A 22,179-nucleotide genomic window follows, 5' to 3' on the forward strand; every position below is an offset into this window, starting at 1 on the left:
TGATTTAAATATTCAAATCCTTTAAGGTTTCTGCATGAGCACTTAAATAAAAACTGCCACATTGGCATCGTTTCCGTGGCTTTCAATTTCTCGTTTGATCTCAGAAATGTACGGGTGATCTTTGCCCTGAGCCACTTCCATGATCGCCATGGCCTTCTGTAGGGTCTTCTCTCCGGCAGCTCTGCTCTCCAGGCCCATGTACAGTCTCCCAGCTTCAGTCACCTGGAGGCCACGTTGAGGGAGCACAGTGGGTAATGCTTGCTGGAGGAGGAGAAAAGACAACAGGCCACCTTGTCAGAGGCCGGGGTGGGGGGCGGTGGGGAGGAGGGTCGGCAGCCCACAGGCCGGGCACAGGCAGCGTGGCTGCTGAGCTGGTGATGCCACACCCCACGGAAGACACGCCCCTCCCACCCCCCAAATTAGCTTCTTTTAATCAGGGCCCATCCAGTGTCTGGGGATGTGGTCAAGTCCATAAAATATTTTTTTATTCTGGTCCCAGGAAAGAAGGAGAATAGAAATAGGAAGTGGGAGGTGTCCTCTCTCATCTACCCCTTTGGCCACCTAATGTTAAAGGACTTCCCATTCTTCCTTAATATGGGCAAACTCAGTAATGATGACTCATTATTTCGAGAATTCTTCCATTTCCCCCGTCCCCAGCCTTCTGCTTGTATGAAGTGGTTAGGTGGTGCTGTGGCGGGGCCAGTCCTGTCCTCATTGGTATGTCCGGACCAGCATCTATTCTACATCCTTCCTGATGCCAGAAACCCATAGTTCTTGGAGAAGCCACTCTTCCTCATAATCCTCAGACTTTAAGTTTGTATGAAATTCATCCAACCCACAATCCAGGAATGTGCCTTGATTCGCTTAAGCAAATCAGTGAAACCCATCCCCACAGCCAAAGTGATGGGCTAGGAATTGGGATTCTGACCTTAAGTCAGTCAAATCCAAGAGAACCTAGTGATTTTTTCAATGGGGCACAGCCTCTCTGTTCCCTGAAGAAAATGAACAAGGATTCATGGAGCCCTGGAAGGTACGGGAAGCCCCTGGCATTCTCACATGGAAGGGGGCGGGGGGGGGGGGGGTCAGAAAAAGAAGAAAACGGCCTGTGGGCCTTACCTGTACCCTTCAGTCTTGGAGCCACAGGTTCATGTATTCAAGCCTCTTTGAGTTAGGTTTGTTTGCTTGTTTTCCTCCTTGAAACTTCAGCATCCTGAGAAATAGAGTCCTATATCTGTGTGGAGATACAGGGTCTGTTAAAAGTAATAGCTCAGCCCTAGCTGGTTTGGCTCGGTGGATAGAGCATCAGCCTGCAGACTGAAGGGCCCGGGTTCAATTCCAGTCAAGAGCACATGCCTGGGTTTCGGGCTCCATCCCCAGTGGGGGGCATGCAGGAGGCAGCTGATCAATGATTCTCTCTCATCATTGATGCTTCTATCTCTCCCTCCTTCTCTCTTCCTCTCTGAAATTAAAAAAAAAAAAAAAAGTAACAGCCCAGACTGAAGTGTGGGAGTGGCTGATCAAAAAAAGGAGGAGGGAATTTGGCGAGCATCTTGTTAAATGGAAGTGGGTTTTAAACTTTGTTGTGCATGGGAATTACCTGGAGATTTGTTAAAACCCAGATTGCTGTGCTCCCCTTCCAGAGGAGGGCTCGGAATTTGCATTTCTAATGAGTTCTTAGGCTCTGCTCGCTGCTCATGCTGTGGTCTGGGCACCACCTTGGTGAATCTCTCACATGATGTTGCTGCTGCTGGTCTGTCGTGTGGTGGGTGCTAAAGCCCTGTGCCAAACACTAAGGCTGCAACATTAAAGAATTTGATAGGTAAGATTCTGTATATTGGAATATAATAGCTACTTCTTGCATCCACCAGGAAGGTGGAGGCTACACTAAAATGGGCTCATCTGAAATCCGGAAAGGAAAAACAGCTTTGCCAAGGAAGGCCTTCCCAACCTGTTGACCGTGGCCAGTCATCTGGAGTCTAGAAGGGCTACATATGCAGAAATTTCTACTGCAAGCTAAAGGTAGGGCAAGCAGAGCGGGAGGTGAGAGACGTAGCGTAGCGGCGGGTGTGTGTGTGTGTGTGTGAACAGAGTCCAACTATGGCCCTAACTCCCCCTCCTGCCCTCTCAAAGGAAATATTTGTCTTCCCTTCTTGTGAAGGTAGATAAATATTTGTGCTGGGCCCTAGCCGGTTTGGCTCAGATGTTAGCGCATTGGCTGAAGGGTCTCAGGTTCTATTCCAGTCAAGGACACATACCTTAGTTGCAGGCTTGAGCCCAGGCCCTAGTTGGGGCCTGTGCGGGAGGCAACCAGATGATGTGTCTCTCTCACATTGATGTTTCTCTCTCTGTCTCTCCCCTTCCCTTCCATTCTCACTCTAAAATCAGTGGAAAAAATATCCACGGGTGAGGATTATCACTTCTGCACAGTGCCCCACCTGTGCAGGGGCCAAGATGGAAGCGGAGGTCTCTCACCAGAGGCCTTGGAGGTAGGGGTGTAGGGATGACTGTAGTATTGAGGCCTATGCTAGGAAGCACACATTCCCAACCCCAGTTAAAATACAAGATGTATAATTGGACAAGTTCTTTGTTTCTGGTTGTTTAGCCCATAGAATTGACAGAAACAAAACCCAGAAACCTGCTATTATTAGAAGGGTGTTGCATTGCCAAAGAAACCACAAGACCAGCCCAAAATGGCCACTGATGGCTCAACACCGCGGGCAAACCCCAGCCTCCTACCTCACGTGGACAGGAGGTGGGCAGCCCCCAGAGAAGGGCTCTTCCCTAGCACATGCATGTGTCCATGGTGGGCATTCCCCTGGGAGGTCAACCAGGAGGATGACTAAGGATCGCAGTCACACGTCAGATTGTCAGATTCCGAAAGCCTCTCGACACTGCTTAAGGATGCAATCCCCATTCTCCCTTTTCCTCCCAGGGGTCTTTGTTCTGTTACTCTGTTCACAACACTTGTATTTAAGGAATGTTGAGCTGGTTAAACTTCTCGTTTGGCTTTGGATTGCTGGACCTTGAGAAACAGTTTAGTGTAAATGAGCAGGTTTTGTTTGTCCCACGGTGCTGGAAGTCAACAGAAAATGGGGACACCTACACTGTTTCTTTGGAGACCAAGGCTGTGTGGATGGTGATGGTGTTAGGGGAATGGGGCCCTCATAACGGGAGGGGATTGTAAAATGTTGCCTGGGAGGACCCTCTGTGTGTATGTGTATGATGTGAAAGTCTTGGCCAAAAGGACTCCTCCGTTGCATTCTCCTCATTATATAAAAGCCATTATGGCATACAGACTGTTATGACTGGCTAAGCTCTGGCTTCTCTGTGTCGGCTCAGACTCCCAACCAGAAGATGGTTCCGATGGATAGAACATCACCCATCAAAGCGTGGGGTAAGATGAGACCAGAGGAGTAAGCAATACATGCTCACTGAAAAATAAAACTAAAGAAAGGTGCAGAAAATACAAAGGAAAAGTACCCATTCCTAAAAACATATGTTAATCCCATTTCCTCTAAGAAATCAGTTAGCTAATGGAAATGTATCTTTCCAAATATTTGCCTTTGCAAATATATATGTAGATATGGCTTTAAAAACACAATAATAGCATTTTATACACACACTTTTGTAGAGTGTGTACGCATATATTAGATGTAGACATATATACCTTTTGTACATACTATTATGGACACTTGTCATAGGTATAAATGTGTGTTATCCTTCTTACTGACTGCAAAGTATTCCATTGGTGGGCATCTCAACCCTCTACTGCCTTAATCCTTCACTGATGGATGTTTGCATTTGCTTGCTGTTTATAAAGCATGCTGCAAAGAATATCCTTGTGCCTATATATTCCTATCCTTTGATAATGTTGCTACAAAATAGATTCCTAGAGATGGAAACAGGGCCAATGATATCTATGTCAGATAGAATGTGCATTTTAATGTTTGCTTAGCAGGAGTGTCTAATTGTACTCTAAAGAGTTTGGCCACTACAATTCTAAACTAACTTGGGGTATTAAAATTAGATTATTTTAAACAAAATGAAATAATCATGGTTCATAAAAATTAATATGTGTTTGTTTTCCCACAAGTCTTTTGGATTTCTCCTTCTTTGGCAAAAAGGACCCTAACTCAGTGTATATTTCTTATAACTCGGGCAATCCATCTGTTAAATAACTCAGCTTTCTCAGGAAACATAGAAACAGAACCCTGCTTCACAGGTAGACTGGCTAGCTTTCCCTTTAACATTAGCCATTTATTTTGTGGAGCATGGATTGAAATAAAATAAGGTACACTATACCTGTTACTATATGCAGATATGCACCGCATTTGAAAGAGTGGTAAATCCTGTTTGACTATTTCCGTGATTCTCAGCTGTTAACATGCACGAGGAAAGCCCGATAAGCTTGGTAGAAATACACATTTTCAGGTCCATTTAAACATTCTGATATGAGTGGTTTAAATGATCATTGTTCATGAAACAGAGTGTGGGATCTTGTAGGGAAGGTGGGGAGGGTAGATGCGTGGGAAGTAATCAACCAAAGACCTTGTATGCAAATATGCATAACCCTTGGATACAGACAATAGGGTGGAGAAGGCTTGGGGCAGGCAGCAGGGGTGGGCTGGAGAGGGTCAATGGGGGGAAAAGGGAACATATGTACTACTTTCAACAATAAAGATAAAAAAACACAATCATTGCTTGTGATTTGAATATAGGTGGATTGCATTTGGGAAATAACTTGGCTACTGGTTAAGATCATAGTTTGTCGTTATAGCGAAGTCTAGTTCGGTGATCAGTTGTACCATTTGCTGTGTGATCTTGGCCAAGTTGCTTAACTTCTCTGAGCCCTAGCCCCAGTTTACTCTTCTGTCAGTAAGCTATATTGTCTCATTGTGAAGCTTGAATAGACTCTGCAATGATAGTACTGAGCCTAGAGTAAGTCTCAAATATGTTAGTCATTGTTATTAAGAAAGTTTGATTTATCATAACTACGTACTATGAATACCCTTCTTAGTGGTATCCATTCGAGTGTGAATTCTCCTAGAGCATGTACAGTATGAATTTATTTATAAAATATTCATAATTTCAGTGTTCCGGAAACGTGGCTTCAGTGTCAAGCAGAGTGTCTCTGTGGTAGCCCCCTTCCATCTCTCCCAATTTCCCTCCGTTTCCCATCTTCCTATTCTTTGCCTATTATTCCTTTCAACCAGTGGTTCTGATTTGCCAGATAAACAAAACCAAACTCGCAGTGCCAGTTTACTTTTTTAAAAGAGCATCTTTATTATTTCTCCAGGCTGAACACAGCACCGAGCAGAAACGTTTAATACATACATGTCAGTCTGGTGGCTTTGGCACCACCTCTGCCCAGAACAAACTGATGACAGTCACTCCATTGTTACCAATCACAGTGCAAGTGAAGGGGGAGGGGAGGGTGGTGAAGAAGATATCCTGAGATCTCTTGGAGCAAATAGTCCCAAACACAACATGACGTTCAAAATAAATTACAAAAATTAAATAGTATAAATAAGCTGAAATTTAAGTTAGGAAGAGTCCCAGCGTGTGGGTGTTGGCAACAGCCAGCCCACAGGAGAGGTAGCTGTGGAGGTGATGGGGGGTTTCCAAGGCTCGGGCCCCTGCCTCCTGTTGGTCCACTGAGGTCACTGGATTCCTCGAAGCTGCCAGGCCACTCAGGCGTTCAGCTCCAGGTCGGCGACGTATTCCTGGACCCAGTCCTCACTGGGATTGGCACAGACCTGCCGGCCTCTTTTGGTTTGGAAGCTGTGGAGAGGAATGGAAGGGTTACACATTGGGGAGTCCAGCAGGGGAACCCTGGGCCCGCCGTGGCCCTCCACCCCACTCTGTGCTGGGCAGCTCAGAGCCTCCTCGCTCTCTCAGGGACCCTCCACCTATCTCAATCCAGAGAGCGGTTCTCACTGACTCAGGGAGCCCCTCAGAGGATCCTGCTGCAGCCTCCTCCTTCCCCTCCCTGCCCTGACTCTGAATGCCCCTGGCCAGGTCAGGCCACGCCTCAGAGACCTGGGCCCTGCACAGTGGATAGGACCTCCTGGAGGACGGGGCCCTTCTGTGCCCCTGGGCACTGCCCCCACTCCACATCCTCTCTGTCGCCCCAGGGATGGGCAGGAAGACTGGCACTTACATGACACCAGGCTTGGAACACTGGCTGCTGGTCTCAAAATAGTCGACGACGAATTTACGTGGAATCTGCCGAGGCGCATAGGTGAAGCAGCAGGCGGTCGGGGTGTCAGCACCAACTGTAGAGGAAGGGACAGAATGAGCCTGAGTCACAGCTCAGGTGAAAAGGCAAGATCTGAGCGCTAATCCCTGAGAGGGTGAGGAAGACAGCCTTGCTCAGAGTGTGGGCCTGGGAGACAAGGTCACTAGAAAGCTCTGGGCATTTTTGCTTAGAAAAATCCCTGTCTCTGTCCTTGCTTCTGAATGTACCCTCTTTCTCTTTGAGTCTTCATTGTGGGCACTGTCTTTCCTTTTGTGATCCAGACATCCAAGCAGACTGTTCTCTAATCTCATCTCCCTTCAGGCCATTTTGTCTGATCAAGAAGCCATACCCCAGCAAGAGAGAAACCTTGGACATAGCTCCTGTGACATCCAAGGAAAGAGCTCTTGGGGGACCTAGAATGAGTTAGTTGCAGAATAACACCACCGGGAGGTAACGAGACTTGGATTCTGTCTCTGGTGAACTCGCTTGCTTAGGTCTCTACTTTGCCATCTGTAAGATGGGACTATTGCTCTCCTACCCCACGCTGGCTCTCAGATATGGGGACTAGACTAGTTAACACCCCTTTCATGAAAATACAAGTCTTACAGAAAAAAAAAAGCCAAGATGCTTTATGGCCCTTTAAGAGGTTCTGTTTTTCCTCTGAGGCTCTCAAGACCTCAAAAAAAGATGGTTGTGGTCTGACCGTGGCCAGAGAGCAGGGATACCCACTGCAGCAGCACAGACTCACCTGGTACCGAGAAGACCTGGCTGCAGAGGGCCATGGTGCAGAGGAGGACGGCCAGGGCAGCCCCGGAGACCTTCATGATGCCGAGCAGGTGGACTGTGGGCTCGCGTGTCAGGAGAGCAGAGACGGGAGCAGGCACTCGCTGCTGGCTGCGTCCTTCTGCTTTGTGGAGCCATCTCCCCTGCTCTTTATAGGCAGCCCTGTGGATGGGGAAATGGAATCCGGGGGTGAGGTGGGAAATTTTTAAGCATAGGCTGAGTGTTGCACAACTCAGGGTCCTGGGTGACCACAGGGGTTCAGGATATCTAAGAATAGCTTCTCTGAGCTGTAAGTCTGAGCCCACAACTCATGACTTGTTCTGGTTTCTTGTGAGGAAATGGTTTCCCCCGAGAGCAGGAGGAGAGAAGAGTGTCTTCACTCCGGGCTATTCTTAGCTGGTCCCTTTCCATAGAAGCTATACATGAACTCTCCAGCCCCGTGCAACCCACAGGGCTGAAACGTCTGTGCTTCCTCAGCTGCTCAACCACTCAGATGGGGTAGATGTGATGATGTTGTGGAGGGTGGCACAGCCTCGCTTGCATGCAAAAAACTGAAGTAAGGAGTCCCTGCTAGAGGACTAGGAAGGATGAGGTCATGGTTCTGTCGTTTGTCCACTCATCTAATAGTCATTGAATGACTAGGGTCAGTGGGTTAAATACTAGTTGAGGATCGTAAAGAAACATTAGATGTGGGTGTTAATATGTCAGGAGCCTAAAAATATTTATACCTGGTAACTGAAGAACACATTTCTAGGAAAGAGTTCTAAAGAAACCAACCCAAATATGGAAGCATCTTCAAACATGAACATATATCTGACCCATCATCATTTATAGCTACAAAATAAGGAGACCCAAATGTTCCTCTATCAGAAATGATAAAGTAAAATATGGTATATCCACTGGCTTGTTTATTATTAAGCCCTTAATCTGAATGGAGTGTAGTAGAATAATATCAGTTACAAAAATGTAAGATGAGCCCTGGATGGTTTAGCTCAGTGGAAAGAGCATAGGCCTGTGGACTAAAGGGTCCTGGGTTCAATTCCAGTCAAAGGCACATGCCCGGGTTGCAGGCTCGATTCCCAGTGTGGAGCGTGCAAGAGGCAGGTGATCAATGATTCTCTCTCATCATTGATGTTTCTATCTCTCTCTCCCTCTCCCTTCCTCTCTGAAATAAATAAAAATATATTTTAAAATGTAAGATGGGGGGGGGGGGAGAAATGTAAGATGAAAAATTATACATATTGTACAAGATGAAGAATTATACAAGTATATACACATGACAAATATTGTAACCATATACATGCATATGCTAGGCATAAAAAAAATAAAAAGCATTGGATTTAAATGTCCCAATGCTGCAATAGTACTTATATATATGTATGAAAGATCTATGGATGAATATTTTTCTTATTTTTCTCTTTTTCTGCAGTTTCCTCATTTAAAAAATATATTTTTTATTGATTTCAGAAAGGAAGGGAGAGGGAGAGAGAGATAAAAACATCAATGATGAAAGAGAATCATTGATCAGCTGCCTCCTGCAGGCCCCACACTGGGGACTGAGCCCACAATCCAGGCATGTGCCCTGACTGGGAATTGAACCGTGACCTCCTGCCTCATAGATCGACACTCAACCACTGAGCCACGCCAGCTGGGCATCTTCTCAGTTTTTTAACGTGAACATATTTTACCTTTCTAGTAGGCTCACAAATTTACGAACACATTTTGTTTTAAAGCATTTACAGCAACACTGGTTGGAAAGTAGGTTGTTGTTGATTGTTTAATTTTTTTTTAAATTTCTTTATTGATTAAGGTGTCACATATTTGTCCTCATCCCCCCATTCCCATCCCACACCCCTCCCCATGTATGCCCCGACCCCCTGTTGAACTTAACCATTGGTTAGGCTCATATGCATGCACACAAGAACTTTGGTTGATCTCTCCCCCCTCCCCCCACCCTCCCCTATCCTCCCTCTGAGGCCCGATAGTCCGATCGATGCCTCCTTGTTTCTGGTTCTGTTGTTGTTCATCAGTCTATGTTGTTCATCATTTCCCCTAGATGAGCGAAATCATGTGTCACTAGAGATATACTTATAAGAATTGAATGTGAGACGAGCAATAATAGTTATGCTGACAGGCAAATGAATCAGTCTGTAGTGAGTTTCTTTCTGGACCAACAGTTCTTTTGAGACCCAATATCAATGTCCACCAGTTCCTTATGAGTACATGTCGGCACTGACCCCTCAGCTCTGGATGGTGGACAAATGGTGGTAATGCAGGTCCGACTCCCTCTGGTTTGGTCTCGGCCGGACCCAGGGGCACGGCTTCACCCGGATCCAGGGGCCCACGGCCTCACCCGGACCCGGGACCCAGCCTCACCCGGATCCAGGGGCACACGGCCTCGCCCAGACCCAGGATTCAGCTTCACCCGGACCCAGGGGCGCATGGCCTCACCCGGACCGAGGGGCGCGTGGCCTCTCCCGGGCCTGGGACCCAGCCTCACCCGTATCCAGGGGCACACGGCCTCGCCCGGACCCGGGATCTAGCTTCCCCCGGACCCAGGGGCACGTGGCCTCACCCGGACCCAGGGGCACGTGGCCTCTCCCAGACCCAGGGTCGCGTGGCCTCACCCGGATCCAGGGGCCCATGGCCTCACCCGGACCCGGGACCCAGCCTCACCCGTATCCAGGGGCACACGGTCTCACCCAGACCCGGGATCTAGCTTCACCCGGACCCAGGGGCGCATGGCCTCACCCAGACCCAGGGTCGCGTGGCCTCACCCGTGATTGTTTAATTTTAATTTGAGAGAAATATGCCAAGTTTCTGTCCAATGGCTTTTGCTAAAACGAAGTCTTGATTTCCATGTCTCCGAACTATTTTAAGGAACATGTACAATATTTACATAAATAATGCCAAATTTAAAGCAGTTTTCTTATTCTTTTTGATTCATGTCAGTGGTGTAAAAGGGCCTACTTTCTCAGTCAGGTCTGTACGGTTTTTCCTTCTCCATTCTTTATTATTTTATTGTTACATAATGAAAAGGCATAAATGACATTTTATAGTGAGAAACAGATTTAGTTCTTCTTAATGGTCTTTGTCCTCTAGATGCCCCTGGTCTACTGGGAAGCAGGTAGAATATATATAAACAGGTAACCACAGCACTTAGAAGAAAGTGCTAAGATTCCTGGGGCGGAAATAAATGAAAGGAGGAAGAAGCAGTGACCTCCCTTGGGAGGGCTGAGGAAGGCTTCTTGAAAGGGATGGACTTTCGGTTGGGTCTTGAAAGTGACACAGGATTTGAACATACATGGATGGGGTAGGCAGGGGTCCAGCTGATGCAGTCACAGGTGGAAAATTGCTGGCTCAGAAGGAGAGAGCCGTCAGTGTGGCTGCACACTGGTGGAGCAAATATGGACAATGGAGCTAAATTGGGGCCATTTCAGAGGGCTTAGAATTCCCCCCAAAGGGGCTAGAACAACGGAGGAAACGTACATAAGCAAAGTGAGACCACACCTTAGGAATTCTGTCCCTCCTGTGTAGAGTTCCTTCTCTGAAAACGTGGGCTGTGTTTCTATCCCATCCCGGTGATTGCTATAATGCTGGTCCTGAGGGAGGTGAAGCAAAGACGAGATCAGGACAACGGCCGGCTTCACTGAGGCTTGAGCATCCAGGTGTCATCCCTTGTTACTGTCAGTTCCGGAAAACTGAGTCTATCGCTTGTTTCATAGGAAACTCTCGATCACAGATAGTGCCTCCTCCTCACCCCACCTCCTCTGCCCAGTTGATACCCTCAGTTGATATTCTGAATTGTGTTCCCTCCTTTACTTCTTGGGGGAAACCCCCTTCATACTGGTGATTCAGTGTGTGAGAGCTGGCTTCTATGAGTTGGGCAGGGCAAGAAAAAGGAAATGGAAAGTGCTGAATCAGCCACTTTCTGATAATGGACTCTATCATCTACTCCATGATTACAGCACTTACCACGTTGCATTATATGCATTATTTATGTAATTTTCTCTTCAAAATATTTAGACCGTGTCCTGTTGACTTCAAACCAAATTCATACCATGTCTCATTAGTGGATTTACACCAAATCCTAGCACATGATAATTATAACATGATGAATTTTCTGATATAGTATCTATTTCTTATAATTTTGTTTATTTTAATAAAGGTGATTTATTGAATATAAAATTCTGTCTTAGTAATTATATGTGTAAGATTTTTCCCTATCAGTCCTAAAACCAGGAAATAGCCCTTTGTCTTATTTTTTTTTACTCAAATTGGAAAATAACATACTTGTATGCAAAGTGTGTACTTACTCTGCATGTGTTGAATGAATAATGTGAGGGAGCCTTAGGATGGTTGAATTGGTTGTGAAGGGTCTTAGAAATTTCCTAAGTGGAAAATTGATGTTCCCAGGTGAAGTGATTAGCCCAGGATCACACAGATAGAATTGGTCAGTTTTATATTTCACTGTCTGCATCATTTAGCAATGTATCCCCAGTGATAACCACAACGCCCGGCACATAGTGGAGCTTAATAAAAATTTGGTGAACGAATGAACAAATCGCTGATTTAATTAACAGTATGTGTTATGTCCTAGTCCCACTATGGAGTTGAAATACTAACAAGAAGGGAAGGTCAGAAAAGCCATGAAGTCAGGTCTTGATCTTTGGGGATCAACCAAGGTCTCTTAGGCAGTGGTGGCAGAAAGTAGCCAGCCGCCAACACGGTGGATCCTCAGCACGGAGGGGCTTGATTTGTGCCCTAGATTCCTGGCTCATTCCAGCCTCTTTGAGGGCCCCTCTCAGTCCAGCAGAGCACCCCAGCCTTGAGTACAGGGAGTTCCGGCTGAGCAATTCATGTGCTGCAACATCACTGCCGTGTCCTCATTGCTTCCCAAGCCCTGGCCCTGCTGGATTGGTTCCCTTGCTGTTTCTGGCCCTGCAGTTGCACTTCCCCGGGAGTCAGTCTCTGCTCTCTCCCTGTGACATTGGGGGCTCCATGGATGACTTCACTAATATTGATGCTCCTGTTTGGTCCAGCTCAGCCTCCTTTTTTCAGGTGTGGCCCGGAGTCAGGTGGCAGCAGGCGTGGCTCCACCTTTCCTGTAGGTTGAAACAATGCCCTGGGCCCCTTTCTAGCATCCTAGAGGGACAGTGTCTCTATGCAGCCCCCTCCCTCTGCTTTTCTATCTCGAGTCCTTGTCATGCTCCTCTGGCCATTTTTTTGTATGTGTACAATAGATCAAGGCATATATCTGGGCATTGGATTAGATCCTTCTCCCTGTTCCTACTTCTCCTCTGCATTCTCTACTCAGTAAAAGGCATTCCCTCCTACCCAGCTCCCAAGCCAGAAACCTGGGAGTCACTTTGGGCTAGTCCCACCCCCTTTTACCTCCTTCACCTACAATGGTCCCCCCCCTCCTTATCTGTGGTTTCACTTTCCTTGGTTTCAGTTACTCATGGTCAATCATGTTCCAAAATATTAAATGAAAAATTTAATGACAAAAAATTTGTAAGTTTTAAACTGTACACTTCCCTGCTCCATCCCACTGGGGATGTGAATCCACGCCATATACACTGCCTGCCATTAGTCACTTAGTAGCCATCTCAGTTATCAGAATGATTGTTGGTATCAGTGTGCTTGTGTTCAACTAACACTTATTTTGCTTAATGTTGGTTCCAAAGTGCAAGAGTAATGACGCTGGCAATTGGGATCAGCAAAAGAGAAGCTGTGAAGTGCTTCCTTTAAGTGAAAAAGTATGCATGTAGTGTAGGCAAAATCATACAGGGGCTGTCAAAGGAGGTTTACAGTTGTGAGGACATGAAACACAATTTATTCTTATATTATGTACTAGAGGCCCAGTGCATGGATTCGTGCACTGGTGAGGTCCCTTGACCTGCCTGTGGGGATCAGGCTGAAACCGTCTCTCTGACATCCCCCAAGGGGTCCTGGATTGTGAGAGGGCGCAGGCCAGGCTGAGGGACCCCACCGGTGCCTGATCGGGGCTGGGGAGGAACCACAGGAGGGCTCCAGGGCATGTCCAGCTCGTCTTGCCCAGTCCCAATCAGTGGGACCCCAGCAGCGAGCTAACCTACCAGTTGGAGCATCTGTCCCCTGGTGGTCAGTGCACGTCATAGCGACTGGTCCAACAGTTGAACGAATGATCGGACACTTAGCATATTAGGCTTTTATTATATAGGATTTATTCATATGAACAACTAGACTAAGTATATGTAGAGTAGTATTGCCTGAGGCTTTAGGCATCCATTGTGGGACTTGGAATATGTCCCATGAGATAAGGAGGGGACTACTGTATTCATTCACCGACTCTATTGGATTTTGAAATTAAGTGTATCTGCTTCTCACCATCCCCACGGCCACGGTCTTACGTCAGCCCTCCTCATTTCTCCCCATGACAGCTGTAAGAGTGTCCTGTCAACTGGGTTTTCTTCCAGTTTGCCTCTCAAAGCTGTCCCATCATCACACAGCATCCGAAGTGACTTTGCTAACGTGCAAATCAGTCTCTGGCTCTCTCTGTTGAAAATCCTTCAAATACTCTGAGTTGTTTCCAGCATGAAACGGAAGCTTCTTCGTGACCTGACCTCTGCCTCCCTCTTTGGCCACATCTCTTGCCACCTTCAAACTTCCTGGAAATCAAGACTCAGCCCTCCGAATGCCGTGCAATTCCTTAAAAGTGCAGGTCTCTTTTCTGCTTTTTAGGAATGAGGTGTCAACTTGGCACAGCACAATTTCCCCTTCTTGTAAATCACAGGGCAGAGTGAGGAATACAAATATGGGTACATCCTACGACAGCTGCAGAGATAATAGTTGAAACAAATAAGGAAAACCACTATTTAATTCCCTTAACTTTCTAAGGAAACGAGAGAAAGCCATGGATTCCACTGTTTAAAAGACATGTAATATGTAAAACTGAAAGACATTTTATATCCTAATTATAAAACTTTGGCTATTACGCTTTTTAAAAAAATATGTATTTTTATTGATTTCAGAGAGGAAGGGAGAGAGAGATAGAAACATCAATGATGAGAAAGAATCGTTGATCAGCTGCCTCCTGCATGCCCCTCCCTGGGGATCGAGCTCAGACATGTGCCCAGACTGGGAATTGAGCTATGACCTCCTGGTTCATAGGTCAACACTCAACCACTGAACCACTGTGGCCAGGCAGGTGTTAAGCTTTGAACATAAATTTGTAATAAGCACATTTTTCCTTTTCTGATTTACTTATACTCTGGAGCCAGACCTCTTTTGGGTCATTTCCAAATCTATCATGATTAGCTATGTGTTCTTCCGTAGATTACTTACCTGTCTGTGCTTCAGTTTCCTAAAGTGTGACAGGAGAAAATACTAATAGGACCATATACATTAGCATCTATAAGAGAATTAGAACATTGCTGGGTCATAATAAGTACTATGTATTAGTTACTATTATCATTACTACTGAATATTTTAATTAATCTATTTTATATATTTTTAAAAGTGCAGGCCTCTTGTTCTTTGCCTGAATGCCACCCCCCCCTTCTTTTCCTGGCTAATTACCTTCAAGTTTCAGCCCAAAATATAATAGAGAAAAGTTAGAACAATCTTAATGGACTGACCTAAGTAACATAATGGTTAAAGATAAATTTTGGCATAAAATTTTGGTATATCCATGCAATGAAATCTCATGCATGCTAATTTGGAATCACTCCAAGTTGACACCTCATTCCTAAAAAGCAAAAAAAAAAAAAAAAAAAAAAAAAGAGAGACCTGCACTTTTAAGGAATTACATGGCATTCAGAGGGCTGAGTCTTGATTTCCAGGAATTTAAGTTTTTAATGACAGGGAAGAATATAAAGTAACAATATTAAAATATATTAGCTCAAGAAAGACTATTAAGTATCATTCATAAAATGCAAAACTACATACAGAATGCTGGGTAATTTTTGCTTTCTTATGATTGGCTATATTTTCTAAATTTTGTACAGTTATGTATATTTGCTATTGAAAACAAAGCAAACTAATAAAAATTTTTACATGACATTTTGGGGAAGCCTTTTTTAACACTTCACCACTTTCCAAGTGGGAGGGGGTGTAAAGTGCTTGCTTGTGCCTGATATGGGGCCTGTCACATAGCAGGTCCTCAATAAAGTGCTACTAATTTATTTTCCTCTCTTGCTGGATGTTCCAGCCTGAAAAGAGCTAGAAACAGGCATAAAAGCATTGTTTGAAGGAAGTAAGATGCTTCATAAAGAATACTGAAGGTTTTTTTGAACCTGTCACTGCCTTCCACTCTTGACTCCACAAGAGCAGGCTGTGGTGGGTGTCGAAGGCCCTTTCCACTTTAAGAAGAGTGGGGCTGGCTGGCTGAGGGGTGGAGTGTGGCCGCCCTGATGAATTGCTTCAACTAGTTTACTCTCCTCCCGACCCCATCTTGAGCCCTGCACTTTGGATAATGGTGTCCTTGTTTCTACAATCCCATTCCCCCCAAGTGACTTGGCAACCATATTGGCAAAACCAAAGAATGTACTTCTTCTTGGTTTATTATGTTGGCAAAATGACCATGTATTCCATCTTGCTATGGACTTCCAGTCTCATGAGTTGCTTGCAGGGGATTCTCTAGTTCTGGGCATTCCACCTCCTTGTGACTAGTGCTCTTGGCCCCAGCACTCAATGGTCTCCCCAACACTCATGCATCTCAGCACTGTCTTTCTAGGAGAACACAGATCGTCAAGATTGTCACCTCTGTTTCCTGCTCCTCAGCAGCTTTGCAGTCTATTCTGAGAAGCTGATACTTTCAGAGGTTCCCTACCTGTGCCATCTCAGAGGGTCACACCTGTACAGGAAGTTGGTCCTTTATGGACCTGTGGTCCTACCACACACCCTGTGTGACCTTGATCCAGTCTTCTAACTGCTTTAGGTTTTGTTATCTAGATTGGTATCTGATAAGACCATGGACATGGATATGCTGGGGGAAATGAAAAGTACCAGGGCCTTTGAAAGGTCCTATTTCTTCTGGGGTTGCCAGTCCTGCCTGCAGCTAACAGAGACTGGGAGGACAAGTGACAGAACTGATGTGAAAGTGCCCAGAATGGAGCTGTGAGCACAGTGCCAGTTAAGGTTACAGAAGGAGAAAGCTCTATGTTCCCATAAGTGAGGGGAAGTGAAAGGTTTCCCTGCAAGAAGAGAGTGGGTGACCCACTGAATGCATTTGGAGCTCCCTGGAGCCATGATAGACTCCTGCTATCATTTCTCACACCCCTGAGCTGTGGAAAGAGTGAGTTCTAAAATAGTATCCCTTAAATAGCACCACTGGGTATGTGGGTTGAGGGCAGGCAGGGGAAGAAGGGGAATTATCACCCCATCAGGGCTGGGGATCACATTTTGAGTAGAATGCCCACTTCATTCTTACTTCACTTAGATAAATGGAGTTCACATCCTGAGTCCATGTTACCTATCACACCCCCTTCCATTAAAACTGGTAGTTTGGGCTGCCTCTGGACATTTATTAAACAAGTATTTATTGAATACCTATTGAGTACACAGAGATAGGCATAACACATATTCTGCACCAAGGAGCTCACTCTCGAGTGGGGGAGGCAATCAAACAGATGTTTCAGGTGATATGATGGTGCTAGCTCAGGAGCTATAGGAGCACAGAGGGAGGTGCAGAATTCAATTGGAGGAGAGGTCAGGGAAGGCTCTCTAGAGAAGATGAGCACTTTCCTGTTGTGTATCCAGGAGGCATTTGCTATCATTCTCTGTCACCTATTGCTTAGAAATGGCCTCAATGGATAAATCTTGGTGGCCATATTGATTTAGTTAAACATATTAATACAAGCCCTTCGTGCTCTTGGTGTTGAATTTCTCTGGTGTGAACACAACATTATTGTTGGGACCTTCATGAACAAAACATTTTTCCTCCATGAGCCAAAGGTCAAATCAAGGCTAAGAAGCAAAAGTCAACAAACTCATTGTGTGGCTCCATGCAGACTCATCACCCATTCTTATCTATCATCATTCTCCTAATGCCCCAGAGCAGGTATCTTCAAGGTCCCTCCACAGCTTGAAGATCAGCACACCCCACTCACTTAGACAGAGGTCTCCACAGCAAGGGCTCCTCCTCGGCACACAGTGGGATTTAGACTTGGTTTGGAACTATGCGTCTACAGCCGAGGGAAGCTCTGACATTTTGTTTCTACCTCTGATGTGACACTTACTTTATTCCATCGCATGGGATAGTTATTTCTGTCACTGTCAACACCATCACTAGACTAAGAGCTCTTTGAGGGGAGGGATGGAACTTCATTCGGCTCTGCCTTCCCTGACAAAAAGCAGATGACTTCTAAACTGGGTTGAATGGAAATGGAAAGGATAACAAAGTCTGTGTAGATCCCAGGGAACACAAGACACACCCTCTTTCCCTTAAAGTAATGTCCTTGATACATGAAGATGGAACCCCACCAGTCAGGAGAGACCATGAGAGATACTGGCATATGTGATATGAGGGATCACAGAACATTAGAGCTGGGGGTAGGGGTCTTGGTAAAGATCAGAACATTTGAAGCAAGACTTGCACAAAGAAAAGGGTGAGGACAGAAAACGTGGAGGAAAGAGGTACAGTTTGTATGTGTGTGCGTTGTGTGTGTAGGTGATGGTGGAGGCAGTGATGCGAGGTCGATGACATTGTGCTTTATTTAGTGACCCTGAAGTACCCCAAGATGCTGCTCTGCCCTTCCGCCTATCCCGTACCTCTACGGCGCCCAGGGGGCCTGGTTTCCTGTTTTCACTCTTCATTCTTCTTTCTTGGAACAGAGTCAGGTAGCAAATGTGGAGCTGGGGTGAGCAGGTGGGTCAGAGTGGTTGGAAGGTAAATAGAGATATTGATACAGTCGTCCTAATTCCCCTCTGCATGTACTACTGTATTCCTGGACTTTGTGAACTTCACCTAATCACCTTCAGGTCAGCTTCAGGCCTCAGGACTGCAGCCCTCCCAGAAAGCACCTGGAGGACCAGACAGGGCTTTATATGAACACAAGGAACTCCCTGTGGATGGCTGGGAAACACCACATGCTTAGATTACATGTTCTATCCATAACATAGATAAATTCGTTGCTGGGGACATCCAATCCCATTTATATATTAGAGGAGCATTCTTTATTTTTTCTTTTTCAGTTTCAGTTGACATTCAATATTATTTCATATTAATTTCAGATGTACAGCATAGTGGTTAGACATATGTGTATATATACATACATATGTCTAATTATATATACTTATACATATAATTTACAAAAGTAAAAAAAGATGAAGGGATTAAAAAGTACAAATTGGCAGTTACAAAACAGTCGCGGGGATGTAAAGTATAGCATGGAGAATTAGTAATACTGTAATAACTATACATGTCTCAAGTGGGTGCTAGACTTATTGGGGTGATCACTTCGTAAATTATGGAGGAACATTCTTTATCCGGGTTTTCCAAACTTGATTCTTACTTATTTCTTTCCTTTTCTCTTATGGGTCCAAGTGAACGTACTGGAACCTTTGCTTCTTTTTCCTTCTGTCCCCTCTTTGTTCTAGGACAGACTGATCCAAACTCCTGTCCTGAATTCAGCCCTAATAAGATGGGTCTTTGTGTATACCATAGTCCCTGGTGGACAATAACTTCTCCCTTTGTGTTCACATTCAATATTTGGGACAACAGGGTGAAAAGTAAATGGATTTTAGAGTCAGAAGAATCTCATTTCAATCTTGGCACTGCCACTTAAGATTGTGGCCTTGAAATTATCAGTGAACTCTCCTCTGTTCTTCCATCTTTATTGCCTCTGGGAATAATCACACCCCTGCTCAGGGTCAAGGTAGGTTTTGATGTTATGTGTATAAGGCAGCTTGCCCAGTGCCTGGCACGTAGTGCCTGTTCAATAAATAGGTCAGTGTTCTGCTGGGCCCTCTGCGCATTCAGTGATGGACTCATAAGGTCACTCAGCCCTGCAGGAGGTCCAAGAATCTGACATGGAGTTCTAGTTTCCCTTTCCTTTTTGGGGCCAAGCTTATGGCAACTCTGGAAGGACTGACATGAAGCTTCTGGAGGTGACAACCACCAAGAACAGCATGGTTGTCTTGTCTACAAGTCCCTTCTCGCGGGTGTGAATGCTGCACCCTTCCTCTCGGGTTTACAATTCTCTCCTTGGTCTTGGTCACTGCCGTTGGTGTACCACTTCCCTCGAGGGTGCAGCCCACTTCTCCCCTCCCCCTCCCCCTTCTTTCCACCATGATGACATCGCCCCGGGGGAAGAGAAGCTGTGCAGAGCTCCTCACTCTCAGCTAGCTTCAGTTTCCTTATCGGCACCATGACATCATCTCTACCCTGGAAATTCCACTTGCCCTCTCGTGCTCCCACCTCTGTCCCAGCCCTCAGAGTTCCTATAAAGAGGGGATCCCAGCTCAGCATCAGCACAGAACACGGTCGGGTTCTGAAGCTTCTGGGCTCTTCAGTCTCACCTCCAGGACAGCCTCTTCTCTGCCGAGACCATGAAGCTCTGTGCGACTGTCCTCTCTCTCCTCGTGCTAGCGGCTGCCTTCTGCTCTCCAGCGCTCTCAGCACCAAGTAAGTCTGTTATTCCAGCTCCTGCTTCTAGAGCCCACTTTTCTAGTTGGGGCTGGTCCAACAGTGGCATCTGGGGATGGGACAAAGGGGAGATTTTTAAGTAGTCTGCTGTTAAATGTAGTGTCTACTAGACATCCGGTAATATTCAAGTTTCTGTTTCCTTAAGAAACAGTAACCAGTAGACTTGCTCAAGAAAGTCCCCGTCTCTCTCTGTGTCTTGGTTTCTCATCTGTTAAATGGAGTTAGATGTGTGCTCTGAGACCCAGTCCAGCTCCATTATCTTCTCTGAGGATACTATGTTCAGAAAAAGGCTCCTACTGGGATTAGACAGGGTACATATTTGGGCTCAAATAGCTCCACAGAGATGCCCCTTGAATATCCATAACTAAAAGCCGAAGGAGCAGAGTCTTGTAGAGCTTTGATCTCACCTCGCCTTCCTTTCCAGTGGGTTCCGACCCTCCTACGGCCTGCTGCTTCTCCTACATCCTGCGGAAACTTCCTCGGGACTTTGTGATGGATTACTACGAGACCAGCAGCCTTTGCTCCCAGCCCGCTGTGGTGTGAGTATCAACTTCTGGCCTTCTCTGGAAAGCAAGGGCAGGGCAGGGAGAGGATCAAACAGGAGGCAGACAGGTCTGAGGGCTGAAGCCCTCCCAGAAAGGAATAAGGAATAAGGTCTTATTCCTGTTGAGTCTGGAGAGGGCAGGGAGGGAATCAAGGGACAAGATTTAGGGGGAGGACATTTCTGGGGAGGAAATTAGCCAGATGCTAGAAAACTAGGGAAAGTAAAAAATATCACAGGAATGTGGGCTGATTCTTAAACCATGCTTAGAAAAACACATAGAAAAGTTATTTCTAGGGGCACTAGGGAATGAATGGGGAGATACAGTCATGTTGATTATAAAACTCATTGGTTCCTAATCTGGGAACCAAATTAGCTGAGGCCACAGCTAAATCCAGGGTGGAAGTTGCAAGGAGTCTGCTTCCAGAGCCACCCCAGAAGGGTCTTTCTACCCACTAGAGCTGTCCAGCATGAACTGTGGTCAGGCAGAGGGAGATGTCTACCACAGACAAGGTCCCATTTGGTTCTAATCTATCCATTCCTCCTTCCGCAGATTTCAAACCAAAAGGGGGAGACAGATCTGCGCCAACCCCAGTGAGCCCTGGGTCCAGGAGTACATTAATGACCTGGAGCTGAACTGAGCCGCTCCAGGCACAGGGGCAAGTCTCCAGGGAAGGTCACCTGAGCCTGATGCTTCTCCGTGAGACCCACCTTCTCCGCCTCCACTACTTCTCTCAGCAGTCCCTGTTCCACCTCTCAATTTAATCTTTATTATGTGCTGTTATTATATTTTGTGTTATTTTCATAATTTATGTTGGTTTTGCCAAAGGACACATGTCCCCCATGGGGATGGTCCACCATCATTTTCTCTGCTATTGCGGATACATGGGTAATGCAGTTGATTCCATGTGTTTTCATAATAAAACATAAAAATATATATACGGACAGTTTCTTTGTGTTTTAATTTGGTCTGGTGCAAAGGGAATTGCCTGGTGTTATTAATAGGGACAAACTACCATTTCCAAACACTATAAAAATGTGCAATTACTTGAGGACTTCATATGGGCTAAATGCTCTTCACCAAGGATTTTAAGACCCTTATGAATTTGGGACTCTTACCTCCACCTTCACAGACGAGAAAACAGAGGCACAGAGGTGATGTGACTTGCTAAGGCTTGTAGGTCTGGTTGGAGAGCACCATGAGGGGATGATCCAAAAGGACAGCTGTGATGCTAAGGGTTATCATCTCAACAGGGTTATCATCTCAACATCTGGTAGAGAAGTAAATAGCAGCAGCAGTACAATATAGAGGCAAGACGAGGTAGTTCAGAGTTATAAAAATGGGCCTCCATCATTTATTATCAGCATATCACTATGAAAGTCATCTTGCCTTATTGGGCTTCAATTTTTACACCTGTAAAGTGGGGGCAATGTTATCCACTTGGAAGGACTATTATGAGGTTATTAGAGGCCCAAAGCTCTACAGCAGCGGTTCTCAACCTGTGGGTCGCAACCCACAGGTTGAGAACTGCTAGCAGCGTCGCCTAAGACCATCGGAAAACACAGATATTTACATTACGATTCATAACAGCAAAATTACAGTTATGAAGTAGCAACGAAAATAACTTTATGGTTGGGGGTCACCACAACATGAGGAACTGTATTAAAGGGTCGCAGCATTACAAAGGTTGAGAACCACTGACCTAAGGGGTCCCGGATTGCGAGAGGGCGGTTCTCGGGTAATGACCCTGGAATTGGGCTCCCTCCTCTCTGGTTCCGGGTGTGTCACCCGAGAACCGCAGTTGCCAAGTCACTGCAGCACAGCAGCTCCTGCGTGGAGCCTCTGCCCCGTGGTGGTCAGTGGGCGTCATAGCTACTGGTTAGAGCGTCTGCCCTCTGGTGGTCATTGCGCATCATAGCTACCATTTGGATGTCAGACAGTCCACCGGTAGGATGGTTGCTTAGGCTTTTATATATGTAGATTGTAAA

The 22,179-nt window shown here is 45.8% G+C and overlaps 2 protein-coding genes across 3 annotated transcripts; one reads left to right on the top strand and one right to left on the bottom strand.

The window, feature by feature from the left end:
- Positions 1-5,435: 5,435 nt before the first annotated feature.
- On the bottom strand, positions 5,436-7,099 carry LOC307115576 (C-C motif chemokine 3). The gene is made up of 3 exons (XM_079798824.1): positions 6,987-7,099; positions 6,161-6,275; positions 5,436-5,781 (listed from the first exon to the last, which is right to left on the bottom strand). The coding sequence occupies exons 1-3, from the start codon at positions 7,060-7,062 to the stop codon at positions 5,691-5,693; spliced, it is 282 nt and encodes a 93-aa protein (XP_079654950.1). The 5' UTR covers positions 7,063-7,099; the 3' UTR covers positions 5,436-5,690.
- Positions 7,100-19,491: 12,392 nt separating this feature from the next.
- Positions 19,492-20,855, top strand: LOC307115663 (C-C motif chemokine 4; the record flags this gene model as incomplete). Of its 2 annotated transcripts, none has more annotated exons than XM_079798968.1 (3): positions 19,492-19,628; positions 20,074-20,188; positions 20,744-20,855. In XM_079798968.1, the coding sequence occupies exons 1-3, from the start codon at positions 19,553-19,555 to the stop codon at positions 20,829-20,831; spliced, it is 279 nt and encodes a 92-aa protein (XP_079655094.1). In that variant the 5' UTR covers positions 19,492-19,552. The 2 variants fall into 2 exon arrangements, with proteins under 2 accessions (XP_079655094.1, XP_079655095.1); XM_079798969.1 differs by having other exon boundaries at positions 20,759-20,831.
- Between the last annotated feature and the right edge of the window lie 1,324 nt (positions 20,856-22,179).

The sequence above is a fragment of the Cnephaeus nilssonii genome, assembly GCF_951640355.1.
Source record: "Cnephaeus nilssonii genome assembly, chromosome: 19".
Taxonomy (NCBI): domain Eukaryota; kingdom Metazoa; phylum Chordata; class Mammalia; order Chiroptera; family Vespertilionidae; genus Cnephaeus; species Cnephaeus nilssonii.